This window comes from Poecilia reticulata, linkage group LG13, assembly GCF_000633615.1.
Source record: "Poecilia reticulata strain Guanapo linkage group LG13, Guppy_female_1.0+MT, whole genome shotgun sequence".
Lineage (NCBI taxonomy): Eukaryota > Metazoa > Chordata > Actinopteri > Cyprinodontiformes > Poeciliidae > Poecilia > Poecilia reticulata.
In genome coordinates, this window is record NC_024343.1 from 13759223 (window position 1) to 13777361 (window position 18139).

At 38.1% G+C, this 18139-nt stretch overlaps 2 protein-coding genes across 4 annotated transcripts; one reads left to right on the forward strand and one right to left on the reverse strand.

The window, feature by feature from the left end:
- Positions 1 to 5704: 5704 nt before the first annotated feature.
- bloc1s3 (biogenesis of lysosomal organelles complex-1, subunit 3) lies at positions 5705 to 8230 on the reverse strand. 3 transcript variants are annotated; one of them, XM_017308414.1, is made up of 5 exons: positions 8153 to 8230; positions 7894 to 8012; positions 7630 to 7816; positions 6759 to 6862; positions 5705 to 5905 (listed from the first exon to the last, which is right to left on the reverse strand). In XM_017308414.1, exons 2-5 carry the CDS (start codon positions 8008 to 8010, stop codon positions 5723 to 5725), a joined length of 591 nt encoding a protein of 196 aa, XP_017163903.1. In that variant the 5' UTR covers positions 8011 to 8012; positions 8153 to 8230; the 3' UTR covers positions 5705 to 5722. The 3 variants fall into 3 exon arrangements, with proteins under 3 accessions (XP_017163903.1, XP_008423776.1, XP_008423775.1); XM_008425554.1 differs by lacking the exon at positions 8153 to 8230 and having other exon boundaries at positions 6759 to 6859; positions 7894 to 8146; XM_008425553.1 differs by lacking the exon at positions 8153 to 8230 and having other exon boundaries at positions 7894 to 8146.
- Positions 8231 to 8345: 115 nt separating this feature from the next.
- Positions 8346 to 12387, forward strand: trappc6bl (trafficking protein particle complex subunit 6B, like). Its single transcript, XM_008425555.1, has 7 exons — positions 8346 to 8556; positions 8821 to 8917; positions 9254 to 9321; positions 9419 to 9536; positions 9970 to 10053; positions 10209 to 10302; positions 11190 to 12387. The coding sequence occupies exons 2-7, from the start codon at positions 8822 to 8824 to the stop codon at positions 11219 to 11221; spliced, it is 492 nt and encodes a 163-aa protein (XP_008423777.1). The 5' UTR covers positions 8346 to 8556; position 8821; the 3' UTR covers positions 11222 to 12387.
- Positions 12388 to 18139: the final 5752 nt, after the last annotated feature.

Below are 18139 nucleotides of genomic sequence, written 5' to 3' on the forward strand. Positions count from 1 at the left end.
CCACCATGTCCTCCACGTTCCAGCTCCCAGACTGGCCTGTCCACTAGACTTGAAACAAATAATTTTTTGGGAAACACTTCACACAATAGGGTTTTAGGATTTCACTTCACACACTAGGATTTGGTTAACATACACAATAGGGTTAGGATGACATTGAGTTTCTTTTCCTCTTTCCTTTAAAGAGTTTCAAAAAACTTGAGCAAACATGGACAGACGAAGACCCAAATTGGTCTCGACACAACACACAGTGAGGCGTTTGTAAGGGAAGTTGAAGCAAATCTCTAAAGCTCATTGGTGGAGAGTGAAAGTAATTTCTTTTCAGTATGAGACTATGGTACTTTAATAAAAGATTAATTTATATTAATGTTTCTCACACAACTTTACCAGCAGTGGCAATGAATGAAGAGCATGCTGTATAGCAATTAAACTGCAACTTTTGGATTACTGGATTAAAATAATGGCTTACAGTCAAAAAAGCAATTATGCTGTTTTCAGTGTCCAGGCACTCCAAAGAGATTTCTGAGGAGGAACACAGTCTGATTATGTTTCTGTGTTTACAGGGGGGTGGGGGGTTCTCATTTGCCTGGAACCGTCAACAGCTTTTTGCGTATTCTCTGCTTGAAATAAGCTGTTGTTGAATTTGAGAAATATATTGAGTTATGCATTTATTTGAAAACTAAATTATTTCACTTTATTTAGTTATTTTAAGCATTTATTTTAAATGATCAGAATGAGTGAGAGAGAAGGCTCCTCCCACTACGTTCCTCTTCGTGTTCTTCTAAAGCTTTAGCCATAGTTTTGTATCTATTTATGATTTTTATTGTTGTTTTAATTTGGTTGTATATCAATTTTATTCTAGAAAAAACTTTTTAAATTAAGATTTTAATTTTATAAAATAAAATAAAATAATAAAAAATAGGAGAAAAGGTTAGTGTTAGAAAAAGTTTTGAGGTTAAGTGGGTAGCGGGGGAAAAGGTGGTTAGGGTTAGGGAAAGGTCAAAGGAAGTCCCGAAATTGTGAGTCAATTCCAATTGTGATTAATAAAATGCTTGACCAATTCTGTCTCCGTTTCCTTTCTTTGTGTAATATATTTGTGCTGCCAAATTCGTGCTGCTAATGTGTTTTTTGTTTCACCAATATATTTTCCATATTTTGAGCAAATTATTATGTTCATGCAATTTTTTGATTGGGGATCAAATTTCTGATTGATTGTAAATATTTTATTATCTGTTTGATATTTTTTTGCATAATTTATATTTTTAAATATACCTTTTAATACTTTCTGTTTTGTTGTATCAGTTGAAGTTTTGCTCTTACTAGAATATTCTATCCATCCATCCATTTTCTTCCGCTTATCCGGGGTCGGGTCGCGGGGGCAGCAGCTTCAAAAGGGAGGCCCAGACTTCTTTCTCCCCAGCCACTTTTTCCAGCTCCTCCGGGGGAACACCAAGGCGTTCCTAGGCCAGCCGAGAGTCATAGTCCCTCCAGCGTGTCTTGGATCTTCCCCGAGGCCTCCTCCCGGTGGGATGTGCCCGGAACACCTCATCAGGGAGGCGTCCAGGAGGCATCCTGACCAGATGCCCGAGCCACCTCAACTGGCTCCTCTCGATGTGGAGGAGCAGCGGCTCTACTTTGAGTCCCTCCCGGATGACCGAGCTTCTCACCCTATCTCTAAGGGAGAGCCCAGCCACCCTGCGGAGGAAATGCATTCCGGCCGCTTGTATCCGTGTTCTCGTTCTTTCGGTCATGAAAGAACGTTTCGTTCTTTCATGAGGTGACCCTCATCTATGGCCACCTCATGACCATAGATGAGGGTGGGAACATAGATCGACCGGTAAATTGAGAGCTTCGCTTTTTGATGGGCTCTCTTTTCACCACGACGGACCGGTACAGCGCCTGCTTCACGGCAGACACTGCTCCAATCCGTGAACTGTCTTTGGTTTAGAACGTTCGACAGGTGGGATCTCGTCTTGGTCCTCAATCTGCTGTACATCTTCATATGGCTGCTCTTCAGGGACTTCCTTAGGCTGCAGGAACTTTGGCTTGGCAGGTACCTGCAGCCTGTATGGTATGTCTTCATGGAGTTTCCACACCATAAAGTTGAACACTTTAGGAAGATTAAACTGCGACAGTATTTTCCACAGCTTAAGTACCGCTTGACTAGCGGGAGTCATCTCATGAAGTAGACTCTGTAGACCCTTATAATTTACATAGTCCCCATTCATGATCATCTCGATAGCCGAAGCGAAGGTGTGTACCTTGAGGCGGAGGGCGGTACCAACCTTCTCCGCAACATGTTGAAGTACCTTACCCAACCATGGCATGCCATGGTCGCGTTACTTCTCGAGGTTCCAAGAGTAGCTGAGGGACCGCCTCTCCACCTCTGTACATACCTGGAGAGTGGCTGTCGCAGTTCAACATTGACAGTTCAACATTGATCCCCTCACCTTCGATGACTGTGAAGTCCCGGCAGTTCCAAAAGAGCTTTTGTGCCCTGTGAAAGTCCCGGAACTTCACAGCTGGCAGAAATCTTAATCCATGGGCCTGGAAGCCTGCAACAAGGGCCTTGTGCGGATCCTTCCTGTCCTGGATAATGATTTCATGTGCGCACCCGAAGGTGAGTGGTGCAGGAAAACTGTTCTTTTTGCATAGTTCCTCTGCGAATGTCTCCAGATTGATGCAACCAGTCAGTCTCCCAGGGGCCTTATCCCCCTTGAGAGAACTGTACGGTATGTCATCGTTACGCCTGAACTTATGAGCCAACTTTAATGTGACTTTATGCCAAAGCTGTTGGAGGACAGCTGAGAAGTCCCTTTGCACCCAGCAGCACTCTGTGCAGTTAGCTGCACAATAAGTCCGACCTGCATCCCTTCGTAACCCTCATTTATCACAGACCTGTGAGCCTCTTCAGCCTGGGGTAGTGAAAACACAAGAATTAAACTCCAACAGCTACGAAAGCGGCGCTCACTCTTGCTCATCATAATCTGCATAAACGATCAGACCGTTTTTTTATTGGGAGTTGCTGAAGTCTTGCTTTCTACTACTTTCAATTTGAAAAGGTTTCCAGGCGGAGACATGGAGCCCACAGCGGTGCAGAGAGAAGACAGACGACGGAGGAGCACTACTGAGGTAAACTCAGAATGTTACATTTAACATGGATAGTTTTTAGATAAAGAACTAGATCTAAGATACATTATCTAAAATCTAAGGTTTCAAATAATTTAATTGGCCAGAAAAATGCTAAACTAAATTATTTATTCTTTTATTTCCCCCAAGTAATAGAATTTCTTGCGCTTTTTTTAAGCGGAGCTCTTAAATTGGTTGTTCTCCAGGTTTTGTAAACATCTTTCAATCAATCAATAAATCAAATTTTATTTGTATAGCACGTTTCAGCAACAAGGCATTTCAAAGTGCTTGACATCTTACGTTACAAACACAAAAGTCAAAAGTCAGAACAGGTAGTCAGCAACATTACCTTTTGCCATCATAACACATCAGATTACTGATTAACGTTTCATGATTATGTTTCAAAAGCAACTCTAAACAGGTGGATTTTTAGTCTAGATTTAAAGAAACTCAGTGTTTCGGCTGCTTTGCAGTTTTCTGAAAGTTTGTTCCAGATTTAGCTTTTGTTTTTTTTTTACTCATTTTACAGCCCATCTACATAAATATGGCAGCCTAGATAATAATGTAGATTGACTGAAAAGAAGGGGAAAGTCAATAAGTACAACTAGAGAGGTCAGGTCTGAAACGGCAATCTAACGCAAGTGAACTCTATTTAAAAGTTGTTCCTTTTACAAATTATAAAAAAACTGACACAAGACTTTGTGATTTTCAGTGTCTGTTGAAAATCACTATATTTTGCTAAATTACTAAATTTTTTACGTAAGCTGTGTTTTCCAAATTTTTCTGTCAATTAACTATACATAAGCACAAACTGTCATTCCTGTTGTAACAAAGTCTCCAAAGATCAGCTTTGGATCACTATAAATAGAAGATATGGTTTGCATCACAAAAATATATGTGGAAGGAGGAAAAAGAGGGATAAAGTTTTCTTACAGGTCACTACAATCAAAACCATTTTTTGCTCGTGTGAATGGTTTACTTGTACAGAGCCATTTCAGTGGCCTCAGGTATGAAACATTACACACCACCATCTGCTGGATAACTAGTGTAAGTGCACAATAAACTTCCATCCCATATCGAACCAGAAATCCCAATACACTGCTTTAATTGATTTTTCATGAGCTGGAAATTCCAGTTAATCATATTTCCATTAAAGTGGATATCATGCATCAGTGCTTATATTTTTACCTAGTTGTTCTTTACCAAGAATAACAAATAACCTTCTTCACAGAGTCTGAAGAAGAGAAATGACTCAGAAAAAAAAGGGATATGGAGGAATTATTCTGAGGATTTACTACCTGATTGCTCAAATTTAACACATTGTACATTTTAGGGAGGTTATGGTATCAAAAATTAACATCTGCATTCAGTTTTTACCTTTTGTCAAACGTTATCAAAAACTAGATTTGCCAAAGACGTATTAAAAGTTTTCAGAAACCCTCAGTATCTGTTAGAAAAACAATTATTAAGTTTCTCATATTTCCACTGTATATTTGGAAATACGGTGCACAACTTCATTAAGGCTCTGGTGATACAGAACGCTATTTACATGGGGCCATCAATTCTGCAAGACGTTTAAAATGTGCATCTATGTTCTACTTTCTATTTCAGGCAGCTGTTGCTCAGAGTCTGCGCCAAAAACTGGAGAGGTGCAGAGTTGACCCTGATCATTTACTCGGCATTGTGGGTATTGTAGGCACCATTCTCAACCTGCTGGTGGTGGTGTTGGTGTATATCTACACCCCTGTTTAAAGAGTACAAGGAGATCTACTGATGGCTTGCTGTACATTTTCTTGTACTAATAAGTTGTTTGGCAGATGTTTGTAATTGTGACTGGTCATTTTAATCTACTGTGTCTTATTTAAATATCAGTTTAAAACATATATTTGATGTGTATTTAGTGAATTGTGAAGATTCAGAAGTCATAAACATGACATTGTACTGTGGTGATATTTAATAATGTAACAGCATTTGGCTTTTTTCCCCTACTTTTTTTCCCTACAAAATGATTAATTTGAACTACAAACATTTTATTTCAATGTCTCCTTATGCGAATGTTTCTTGGTCATTTACTTAAGTTTTGCATTATGATGTTTTTGTGGTTATCAATTTTGTTAGATTTTTAGCTTGTGATTTTCTTTTAAGTAACAATGTCCATCTTTCCTAGAAGTCCCTTCTGAAAAACAACAATAAATACATGATACGTTCCACCCACAAACAAAAAGAAATCGAAAACCTAGACAGCATCCATTGAAATCAGAGACTAACATTTTATTTATAATCATTCAGGTTTTAAATATACAATTTATTCTTTAAAAAAGTAGATGGGTTTTTTTTTCTTCAAAAGAAGGGAAAAAAAATAACGTATTCGATTAAATTTCTATTAACAGAAAGCTACATACAGTCACTGTCAGTTAAATACAACAAAAGGCAACTTGCAAACACTTTTTACTTTGATATGCAGGGAAAATTTGCATCCACTTAAGTAAAACAATATACTGTTCATCTTTGTGTCTTACTCTGAAATTACTAAATGTATGTGCGTATGATGCCATTTAAAAACATGTCACAATTTCAGTCAGTTGCAAAGCATTTATTAGGGTGTAGGTGAAGTTAAATAACCAGGGTTGATGTTGATATCAGGAAGTATTTGGCAGCTGGTGATAATGTCGATCTTCTCGGACACGGCCTTCAGATCGTCCAGGATTAATCGGATACTGTGGGAAGCATTGATGATGGCGCTCTGGGACGAATTCAGCTGAGATGTCACACTGTGGACCTAATTTACAAACACAAAGTTAACCAATAAATCGAGAAGATACGTCTTACTGGATGGATTTGATTCCAGTAGAGGTCAAACCTGGTTCCTGGTGGACCGTAGCCACATAATTAAACTATATTTTACTGCCCACCATTTGAGTGCATGCAACAGATTGCACAAAGAAATTCTGTCAGCTCTAACATGCATGTCTGCATTGCATGTCAGAACCTTTACTTTATTAAACACAAAATAGTTCCTATCTCTGGGAGAATTTCGTTAGAAGTAATCTTTTATTTTTGACCAGCATGTTTCTTCTAACTGAAAGAAATATTAATGTTTTTGGAGAGGTCCAGTCCGGGTACCGACTCAAATCTGATCTCAGCTAAAGATTAGGGTGATGGAAATGAGGCCTTCCAACCTCAAAAACTGTCAAGAGTTCATCACTAAAGAACATTCATTAAAATACTAGTGGAAGCAGAAAAAGCTGGTCAGCAAATATAAGAATGATTTGAATGTTATAATGCCAAAAATAGATTTTTCCAGTAATTATTGCAGTGATAAATATTTTCCGATGCGCAATTTTTACACGTAAGGTGAAAACGTATTTTTTTCTTATACATATTCGTCTTATTTTGCTTTCTCATCTTTTGAGAGATGCCCGTTACATTTCCTATCAAAAACAAGCTAAATAAGAAATGTTGCACATCTGAAACTGCCAGGGGTATGAATAATTTAGACTGTTGTGTGGAATTGTTTCATCTAAATTAGATGACAGATTATGCCAGAAGAGATGCAACGGAGAAGAAAGACTTTAGATAACTATTAAGTCACGCATTGACAAATTATTGGTTCAAGTCGAAGCACAGCATACCTCCTTACTGGCGCTGCCATAAACCTGTCGGACCCTCTGCCCCACATCGGTATACAGCCGGCTGTTGGACTCCTGCAGCTTCTGCTGTAGAAGGGTGTCTCCTGCTAATAGAATTATAAACAGAGCAGGGACTCAGACTGAACAGCTACCTAATAGATAAAAACAACCAAACAAGAAACTTTAGTGGAAAATGTCCTACGTTTGTGTGATATGGTTAGGTTGATAACATAAAAATGTGCAGTTTCATTGTTATTTGTCACAAATAAAGTTTTATGAAATGAATGTCTTTTTAAGTTGTCCTTCCCCATACAATGCCACTTGCATGGTGGTATCTGTAAAAAAAAATATTTTACCTTATTTAATAAATAATTGCAGAAGGTAAATCCCAATAAAGTTGTGGATCAGCACCATTACACCACATTGTGTAAAGAACTTTTAAATATCAGACAGGACACTTATCATGTACTCCTCTTAGTTTCAGTGAAGGAGACGGTGTCTGGATCCATCTTTATTACATGACTATTGCAAATGTAGTCAGGCATTTCAAATGCTGGAGTTGGAAATGCCCTGAGAATTTCATTGATGACCTGAATTGGACATTTTTAAGCTTGAGCGACCCTAATCTGAGATTAACTGGAAATTCCCACTACTGAAAGCACCATGCTAAAAGAACTGCTAGGTTATTCTAACAATAACTCCACTCATACATCGATATTATTGAGGGGGAAAAAAGACTCAAAATTACCTTCTTTCAGGATGAAAATGGTGTTTTAAAACATCAGATGAAGTACAGAAATGGAAAGCTTAACATCAATACATTATTTCACAATGGCATGTTCTAACACTGTTCACATACAACATGTGTCCTCACCATAAGGCCTGTGTGAAGGGCTCGGCCTGTCTTCTACTATGGACTGCACATCGGGGTTGTCTCTGACCACAATAAGAGGGGGCAGCTCTCTCTTGAGTATCTGAGCGCTCTCCTGAGCCATTACAGAGGATCTGACCGCCTGCTGCGGATCATCTTCGCTGTCCGTCTCCGAGGCTTCCCCAGGAACCTGACACCATCCAAAAACGCATTAAGAAAAACAGAGCTCAAATGCTCAAAAGTGTATTGGCATTTCTGTTAGCTAACCTTGGCTCCTCCTGCGGTAGTTTGGTGAGAAGTCAGAGAAGTGATGTAGACTTCATCATCGGAGTCCGTTTCAGACGCTTCCCCCTGCACCACTATCGGGTATCTGCTGCTGGACATGGCTGGAAACGCAACAAAACAACACTGGATGGGCAGCGAAAGCACTCGATTTGAAATTGTCACTACATTGTAAACAAAGTATGGGGGGTTTTGCTTTATACAATGGATGTATGAGCAGAATCAAATGCAGAAAATGTCCAACCTTTTCTGTCGAAAACAAATCACATGAGCGAGGAAGTAGCTTGCTTTCTAAGATCCAATCAAATCGGATACAGGAAGCGCACGAAAAATACGCTTTGTATTTTGATTGGTTCCCTGGTATGTTACGGTGGTTTGTGTATTACGCCGGCGTACTCGGAAGCTAAATCTAGATGTGAACCTGCTGTTTATTTGGTATCAGGGAGACTGTTCAATCACTAGATTATTTGTATTACTTACCTTGTCTCTACTAGCACAAACAGGGTTCTTCTCCTGTTGATAATCCATATAAATTAATTAAAGTGCCTTTAACTTCGCCTGCATACATTTTACGGGGTGCCCTGGTGAATATATCGAGTGCAACCTGAGAAGCAGAAGTAGGCTAGCAGAGTAAGGGAGGTTTAACAGGTAAGCTAATATAGTGAAAATTTGAATCTAATACGATATTTTTGGTGGTTAATTTCTATAAGTGATCCTTCTATTGTTTTTTCTTTCTCTACTCCGTTTTCGTATAGCCCATTCTGTTATGCTTAGAAATGTTTAATCACCGGTTGCTAATCAAATCTAGCTAGCTAATGCTAAAGAGGGAACAAGATTTTAATGTTTACAGCTGATTTTCTTAATGTCCCATCCTTTCATAGAGCTTTATGTTAATTTTGAGTGTTTTTACAGAATGGCAGACGACTCCTTGTTTGAGTTTCTCCATATGGAGATTGTTTCGCACATTTTCAACGAGCAGCAGTCGAGTAAAGGAGAGTTGGACAACAAGGTCTGTTCATTTACAAACTTAAGTCAAACTGTTTTTCTGGCATAAAGAAAGCCTGTAAGCAACTGCATTTCCCTGATCCATTAATATATACGAAATTAAAAACTGTTAGACAAAAGTTAAAGCTGCAAAGTTGGCAAAATACAAAAAAAAATTGATACTTAAATGACTTTTGGGCATATTGGATACTACTACTTAACAGGTAATTGCTTAGTCTGTGTTCTCTTCTCTCTTAATTCTATGTAGCACAAGATTAGCATTTACAATACCACATTACAAGATGGTTTGTTGCATTTTTTAACCAATCCCTTTGTATGTCTATATATTATTGCACCCAAGGACAGAGCGGCATGTATTTCTCTCTTAGAAGCGATGGGTTTCAGGGTGGGACAAGGTCTCATTGAGAGGTAGGTGACGTTCATAATAAGGGACGTTTAACAGTGGATGCATATCCGACCACTGATCTCCTTTCTAATATGTATATGATTTGATGTTTGCTTGCAGACTGACACGGGACACCCCCAGCTTTAAGGATGAGCTGGATATTATGAAGTTTATTTGTAAAGACTTCTGGACTAAGGTGTTTAGGAGACAAGTGGACAACCTCCGAACAAACCATCAGGTAAAATGTTGTTGAAAAGAATCTGGTTCACAATGATTACATTTCATTTGATTTATTGTGCTGAAGATGGTGTCAAACAAGACACTGCTTTGTAATATTGATTTACAGAAATTAATGCCTACATTTTTGATGACATTTTGACTTAATTGGACGTATGTATTTTCATGTATTTTCGACAGACTTAACATTCTGTATTAAAATTGGAAAATAGACACAACTTTAAGGCAAAGCCTCCAACTCTGCCCAAGGTTCCTATAAATGACTAAAACCAAAAGCTTGTAAAGTTCTTATTTTAAAAGAGGTATAAAAAAAAACCAACTACTCAGGGAAATGTTAACAATTCTAAAAATGTGTGTGTTTCAGAAGAGCAATAGTAAATGCAAATGTCCAGAATGACATGTTGGGAAGTCTAACCATGTATTTTGCACCACAGGGGACCTATGTTTTACAGGACAACAAGTTTTCTTTACTGAGTCAGTTTTCTGGTGGGAAACAATATCTGGATCAGGCCCCCAAGGTACAGAATTATCACCTAGTACACTCGAATAGATGTGCACTGCTGTTAACTTTAAATCTAACATAAACAAGTAGTTAAAATGTTTATGACACGCAGCTTATGAAGTCAGTTTGTTTTAGCTAAGCTGTAGCTGATCGATTCATTCTTTTTCCCAGTATCTTGCGTTTTCTTGCGGTGTGGTGAGAGGAGCTCTGTCTAACCTCGGGCTGGAGAGTGTGGTGACAGCTGAGGTCTCCATCATGCCGTCATGTAAGTGTCCAATACATGACTTCTATTCCTATGTGCAGGACTGTGGTTTTTTTCTCCAACTGCAAATTGAGAAAGAAATAAGTGATTTTTTTTTAACAGATGACTTGAATAGAACTTGAACAAAAAGCGACTTTATCGCTTTTTGTGAATATTATAAGTGTGTTTTTTGTCTGCAAGGGCTTCACAATGTTAGAAAATTTTGCACCAGTGCTAGAATTGGTAAATATTATGATGAAAATATCAGTTTCCATATCCCCATTTTTCTCTTTCCTCTCCTTCTCATTTGTGCTTCCATAAGTCTGTGACCTTCAGCATTTTGGACGTCATTAATGTCCAGTGTCAGACTCTGCTGCTGTAAGACTTTAACAGCAGCAGTGTGATTACTTTAGTGTGAAAACACAGTTTCACAACACTTGAAAAATATTACTGCACTCCAAACAGTCCTTTGTGATATGAATATTGCAACATATTTGGGATTTATTGTACAGTCCTAAGAGCCAGAATGTGCATCCTGTTCAGTGAAACCTTAAGGTCAACCATGTCTGATGCTTTGCTAAAATCAACTGGTGCATTTTGGAACAACAGCCATCAACCAATCATTGTCCCCTAAAAAGTCTCCGTGGAGTCCTACTTTAACAGGCCTGACTGATCAGACTCAGAATTTGCAACCTACATAACCAGGATTAACACAACAGTGTTCAATGAGACCACTAGAGTTTGAGTGTGTGTCTCATTGAGGGAGGAAAATAACTACTGCTGCAGGATAAATGTGCTCTGTCTGATCAGTACGCCCAGAACATCTCATTAACTATGCTGTCCATTTTTGTTACTTTACTTTTGTGTAGATTATAATAATGGTTTCCTTTTTTTGCCTCTTGTTCTCCCAGGTAAGTTTCAGGTGGTCATCCAGAAGCTGTGACCCGGTTGCCTTGGTTACCCCGGTACACATAAATGGTGCCATGGTGTTGGGAGGGTTGTACCTGCATTTCCACTGATCATAACGGACATTTGCATATATTATCACAAATGGGTCAAGTGGGTGATGGATGGGTCAACTCAGATCCTCCAAACCACTGTTTGGACTTCAACCAGGCTCTTTAGTTCATTTTTGGTTTTGTGCTTTTTTTTTTCTCCTCTGTTTTAATTTTTGAAATGCTTGTCCATTTAAACCGTGTAATATAAAAACTTATGAGTTCTTGTGTAAAGTATTTTTGAGAGAGGCTGGCAGTGCACTGACTGATCAGCTAAATGTTAGAACCATTTATCCAAAGCAAACTTCTGACTAAATCTGTCTAAACATTCATGATTGGTAAAAGGTTGCTTCAATGAACTAACTGGGGGAGCCTCGCGTGGGAACAAAACTGCTGGACCTAAATATTAAATGTAAAGAGTTGCTTATCAGTAGGTGTAGTAAAAAAAAAACAAACACAAAAATAAAGCCAATTCTACAACTAGAAATATAAATTCCTCCTATATTTTGTTCCCTGATTATCTAAGTTAATGTAAACCTGACGCAAGTTTAGGACATCACTTGAATTTCGAATGAAGCTTAAACGGCAAACTGTTTGCTAAATGTCGGATGCTGGTGGTGTATGCTGCCAGTGGTCGTAAAGTTTGTGAGCAGAACAGGTATGAAAAAAACCAGACGGCAGAACTGCATCAAGGTCTGGTGTTTTGCGCTGCCTTCTGTCATTTTTGCCTCTCTGCAATCAATTGGTAGTAATTTGGATTCATGTTGCTGGCGTGTTGTTTTAAATTGAATTAGGTTACGCAGATCTTGTGTTCCCAAGTCAAGCGTGCATTAAAAATGTGTAATTAGAATCAGATCTTGTTTGTGGGGGACACTGATCTTCTAAGATGATTGACCTATTTCTACCAAATACTACATTTAGAATACCGACCTGATTTCACATGTCTATATCTTTTCTCAGTCGGCTGTAAATCATGTTCGTAAAATTTTTTTCTTGAACTGCGTTATGTTCAGTAACAATGTGTTTGTTCTCTGTTCAGTCGTAGGGTCTTAAAACAAGACTTCTCTATGTAAACTTAATAAAACTATGATGTAATAAATAATGCTACACTCCATGGAAGTCTTGTCATGTTTGGTAGAGAAAAGCGATTCAAAAATCTTTTGAAAGCAGTAACCTCTTTAAGCCACCAGATGGAGACACATGACGCAATCTTTATACGTTTGAGGCATTATTTATTCACTTCTCAGTTTTACGTTCTTTTTTTTATCATATGCTTGCTGAGACAGCAGTTTTTTTTAAATTAAAGGAGAGTGATACCAGTTGTGCTCTTGTTAGGTTTTCCATGAGCAACATAAACATTCCTCAAAGGAGATTTGGTTTATGGAGAAAGACACGTATGGGACACCTACTTAAAAATTCCCAGTTTCAGTGAAGAATAACATTCTTTATTGTTATAACTCATAAAATAATATTTTTGCTTGATAGGTTTAGGTAAGATGAGCAATGCACGATTCAGGGTTTTAAAGATGATCTAGTGAATTGAGAATATTTTAAACCTTGTTTCACTCGATTTGTATTTTTTAATTGTACGTGTGGATGACAAAGATTTTATTACTTGACTACCTCTCGTCTCAAATTGCTCTCATAGCTCTGGTTTGTTCCCGTCTCAAAAACAAGTGTGCTTGAGCTATCTCAAGTTTTCAAGAGAAGTTAAGGAAAATTGCTGAATAAACCATAAATAGTTATTTTTCACCTGTAAATCTGCACAGTGTAATGTAACCCTTATGAAACTTTTATTCAACCATAGGAATCCAGAGGAGGAGGAAAAAAACAGGCTAGGAATCTCAGTTAGTCGTCTGTATTTCTATGCAGCTAAGCTCAGTCTTTTTCTGTTCGTTGCAACCCATTAAACAGCCCAAATCCTCTCTTGAGAGGAGGGAAATAATCAGGAGGAGGGATTAGAGAAAGACTGAGAGGGGGTAGAGTTTTAGAAAGTTGGTGGAGGAGGAGATTAGGAGAGTGGGCTAAATAGAAAAATAGATGGAGAAAACGGAGAGCCTGAAAGGAGGCTGTAGGAAGAAGAAAGGAAGAAAAGAGACTTTCATTGGAGGTTCTTGGAAGCAGAGGGTTAGGAGAAGGAAACAGAAAAAGGTGACAGAGGTGTAATTGTGGTCTTCAGGGAGTGTTTCCTTTCACCTGCAAACAAATTCCTCTGCTGAGAAGTAGGGTTATATGGAGACTGATTCTTCCTGTGAAACTGAGGGACAATAGTTACAGTTCAGCAGGGACATTTTGTCTCCTTTCCTACACGTCTTTGCTCCCCTCCCCTGTGTCGCCCAAAAGACTCAGCAAGGAGCCTGAACAGAGGGAGGCCTGGACGTAGGGGGCTCAAGAGCTGCGCTCAGAACCGTTCATGTTTCTGTAACTAACGTTCACCAGACAAGTACAAAGAAATATGCTGTCCAGACTGAAAAATTACTCGTTGACCTGTTTATTTCTGACAACAAGGAGCGTGTATCTCTCTTTAAAAGTTTAGCATTTTCTTGATTAAGTGGTTCCCCCCCTGAGACTACTACTTTGCTAAATCACCTATTTAAATCATGTTGAGCAATCAGACCTTTTGGAGTATGCCATCAATTAATAGTGATACAAAAGAAGTAGAAGTCAGCAATCTCTGATATTCCCCATATATCTGGACTTTAGAGTACAGTCTTGCATTTCAAACAAAACATCCAGATCTTGCTAAAGTTTCCCAAAACCTTGTGTGAATTTCGGTTATCACTCCGATTAGGATAAACTGCTACTGCTGTCACCACCGTCGACTGTCAAAAACACAAGTTTGACACAACTATCAACGTTGCCAAAAGCACAGCCCACACAGTGAACTATGTTGGTGACAGCATCATGATTACTTTTCTAAAGGAGGAACTGACACAAATAAGCTTTGACAAAAAAAAATAATAATCCAGGTGATTAGAAAGCTGAAAAATGAAGACAGATTTTTATATTGCACAGTGAACCAAACATTCATAAAAATCAACAGAAGAAAAAATTAAGTTGTCTTCACAATTTGAGAGATTTGGGGAACTTTCCAAGGCAAAGCAGGGAAATGTTTGATGCTGACATCTTCCTACCACAGAAGTGTGAATACTAAGCATTACTTTAAGGGTGGGTACATTTATGCAACCGGATTGCTACAGTTTATTTATTTATTTTTGCAATTTTTAACTAAAACAAAGTCCTAGAACATTGAAATGACTGAGCTCCAAAAAATTTAATGGCAGCAACATGGTAATGAGATAGCAACAGATTGTCATGCTTTTGTGCACCTACCTTGTTTTTTGTTTGCTTTTTTTCCCCACACCTGATTTCCATTTAATCATATGAGTTGGGATTGGCTGGAACAACACTGAAGAAAATCTCTCCAGATGTGATAACTGTTTGAGTTTGGGAAATGAAAATGAGTCTCACTCTGAGCTAATAGTAACAAGTCCTCATGCACCCATATTGCTGGGCTTAATTTGCATTATCTCATGGGAAGACACAAAGTTTCTTCCTCTCCAACTCTCCCACAACTCTTTTCTCACCAGTTTTTATCTTCCCCCCAACCCTTACCTTTTTTTCCCCCACTTTCTTATTTCATTCAACTTCTTCCACTCATGCATGGTGGGATGCTCAGGCTCACAGACACACAAACACAAACTTTGTCTCCATGGCCCATATGTTGACCTGTGGTGGACCTGAATGCAGCCATCTGCCTGCCTTTCCTCTGTCCCGCAGCGCAGGAGTGTGGGATAATGTCTCTAGGAAACAATGCCACATACCCATACAAGCACACACATGCCTCTAAACCCTGCACCGCTAACCAATCACTCCCAGGAAGGCCAACCCATCTGCTGCTGTAGAGACTAGATAATAGAGCTCGAGTGTGTGCATGTATGAGGAAAAAAATAAAGACTTCTTGTGAGTCAGTAATGAGGATCCTTAAGAAGACCATTATCTGAATGATAGGCACCTGTACATTTTATACATTTTGTGCCGCGTTAGCCTCTGCCAAGTTCTAACCAAAAATATTTGAAAACTGAAAACTTAAAAAAAAAATCCACAATCATGTTTTGGTCATTAGACTAGAGAAGACTAAACCAGGTCACACCTCACACAGCTGAGCAGGAAGAAAGTGGAAAGGGGTGTAAGTGGCAGTAATACCAGAATAAACATTCTTACACATCCTGAGCTTCTCTGTATCCTGTTATGACAGAATCACAAGATGTTATATTGGGTTATGCTACGTTAGAAACCATCAGAGACAAATGCATAATTGTGTGTAGGAACGGATGTGTTACATGGATTTCCAAAATGTTTACAAGTGAAAATCTGAAAGGTTTTCATCTGTTTCATATCTACTCCACCTCTATATCTGCTCTTTAATCCGATCCTCCTGTTTAAAACTATCGCATTCAGAAGTTAACTAATTGATATATATTCCACCTGTGTGTAATGGATCTTCAGTATAAGCAGCTGTTCTGTGAAGACCTCAGGAGAACATTAATGAACAAACGACATCATGAAGATCAAGGAACACAGCAGAGAGGTTGGGAAAGTTGTGCAGAAGTTAAAAGCAGGTTGTAAAACCGTATCCCCGGGCTTAACGCGCAGTGCAGTCATTGGAAAATGAAAGTATGGCACAACTAAGCACGTAAACTAATTGGCTGGATAAAGAATGCATTAATCAAAGAACAGCCTTGAGGTCCCTGGAGAGTCTAGGAAAATCCTCAGCTTAGTTGGAAAAGATTGTTGATATGACAGCCATTAATCATACAATCTGCAAATTGAGTTTTAGTTCATTGTGGGGAAGAAAAAGGCATTTAATACGGTAAATCACAAAGTTTTGCAGAATCTCTCACCTTACACTTCTGAAGGAAAAATACTCCTCTGGCTTTTATAATTATCCTGATCAACAATTTCTTGTAAGTCCTGGGATCCCACAAAGATCCATTTTGGGAACACTTATTTCTTGAATATAAAAATGATTTGTCTAATCCAGTGCATTTGTTTCCCGTATGTCTCACTGATGATAGCAATTTGTTTTAGTTGTAAAAATTTCCCCAGTTATAATTACTAAACTAATGCTTATTTGGAAACTACGTGAAGTTTTATCCGTTTCTCTTGATCTTTGTAAATCTAAACTGTACATCCAGTTCTTCTCTCTAAACTGGAAGTTATTCGGTATGGGCGGTCTCATTTTCTGGTTTTCTTGGTGTGTTGATAGAAAAAACATAAAAGCTGGAAAAATAATTTTCATTTTATTTCACATAAATTTTCAAAATTATTAAAATCATTAGTGTTGTGGTTAACAGCTCCACTGTGGATGTATCCATCTCATAGTGTAATATTAAATAGGAAGCTACCTATCATAACCATTATTTAACTGTTTTGCAGAATTTTTGACATAGTAAAAATTCACACAATCACCAAGGCAGACATAGAAAACCTCTTTTTTATAATTTAATTGTATGACACTTCAGAAGGCTGAAAAGAGAAACCCGTCCATCTGCTGAACTTTCTACACTGAACTGCAGCGTCTCAGTTCAGTGGCAATTCCACTACATATTACCAAGAGTCGTGAGGTCAGCATAGGAAATCACCGGGACTAAACTCCCAACTCTTCAAGAACTCCCTATTGCCTCAGCAGATCTACCAAGAGACCATCAAAGATTTCACTCGCACTACACATAGTAGTGTTACTACACATTTGAACTGTTTGAACACATGGGTTTAAATGACTCTAACTTACTGTTATCTTCTTGTTAATTTGGTTACTTACTGTAAAATGCTTTTTCACTCTTACTGCTGCTACACCTTTATACTCATGCAGTGTAACGAGTGCAATACCACTATTATGTGAACAGTGTGCAATATTCCCTCATTCTAATAGACTGTTTTATATAATGTATATTGTAACATTCAGCTCTGTTGTATAGTATGAATAACAGTTTATCATTCTTAGCAATATTCTTCATTCATTGGTTTATTTTTTTGCCTATAAGAACATTTCAAGTTGTAGTTTTTGAGTTACCTGAGGTGAATCTCACAATAAACCCTTTTCTTGTTTCACTTTCACATATTCCATCTTTTTGGCTGTTTGATTTCGAATTGTACAGATGGAATAAAGAAAGCCAATGCTGAAAGAAACCTGCAAGATGACGCTTTTGTCTTTGCATGCAAGGAACACAGAAAGCCTGTGGGAGAAGGTGCTCAGCTAAAAATGACAAAGTTACACTGTTAGCCTCAAAGAAAACCTGCATCAAAAGATTTAATGTTGAGGAAGATGCAGAAATCCCTGACAAAAATGTTTTGTTTTTTTTATTTTGCGAAGCTACCAGAGACAAAAACTTAAGAGATTTAACTGGAGCAAAAAAGATTTCCACATATCGACTCGTGTATATAGTAAATTCAAATTAATATAGTTGCATTTACATTGGGGGACACCATGCACCATTTTCCTTCCTGCTCACACATAATCCTTTGCTACAGAAGCTCAGTAGGAAAGCATCTGTAGACACATATAAAACTTAACAGTGGATTCAAAGTGAGTATTTGGTTGTTTTAAAATGCCAAGATTAACAGTTTGAAACCATCATGGTAGTCATCTTCACCAGCTATCCAGGTTTGTTTTAACTTGTGCTCTTTTTACTTCATAATATGCACTTTGGCAAGAAAAAAAATATAATGTGCACTAACTGCATGCTGTATATCTCACCTTTAAAAGTGAGATGTAGTATAAAAAAGTAAAAACATGTCTCACGACAACATTTAAGCAAAATGTATTTAAAAAGAAAAATCTTCTAATTTAAGAATTAAATGTT

Excerpts from the sequence above, each read along its gene's own strand:
- bloc1s3 (XM_017308414.1), bottom strand. The coding sequence starts at position 8,010 with ATGTCCAGCAGCAGATACCCGATAGTGGTGCAGGGGGAAGCGTCTGAA. Across the intron at positions 6,863-7,629 it reads CCCTTCACACAGGCCTTATG|CAGGAGACACCCTTCTACAG; the intron begins GTGAGGACACAT and ends TAATTCTATTAG. Across the intron at positions 5,906-6,758 it reads ATGGCAGCGCCAGTAAGGAG|GTCCACAGTGTGACATCTCA; the intron begins GTATGCTGTGCT and ends TTTGTAAATTAG.
- trappc6bl (XM_008425555.1), top strand. The coding sequence starts at position 8,822 with ATGGCAGACGACTCCTTGTTTGAGTTTCTCCATATGGAGATTGTTTCG. Across the intron at positions 8,918-9,253 it reads AAGGAGAGTTGGACAACAAG|GACAGAGCGGCATGTATTTC; the intron begins GTCTGTTCATTT and ends ATTGCACCCAAG. Across the intron at positions 10,303-11,189 it reads GGTCTCCATCATGCCGTCAT|GTAAGTTTCAGGTGGTCATC; the intron begins GTAAGTGTCCAA and ends TTGTTCTCCCAG.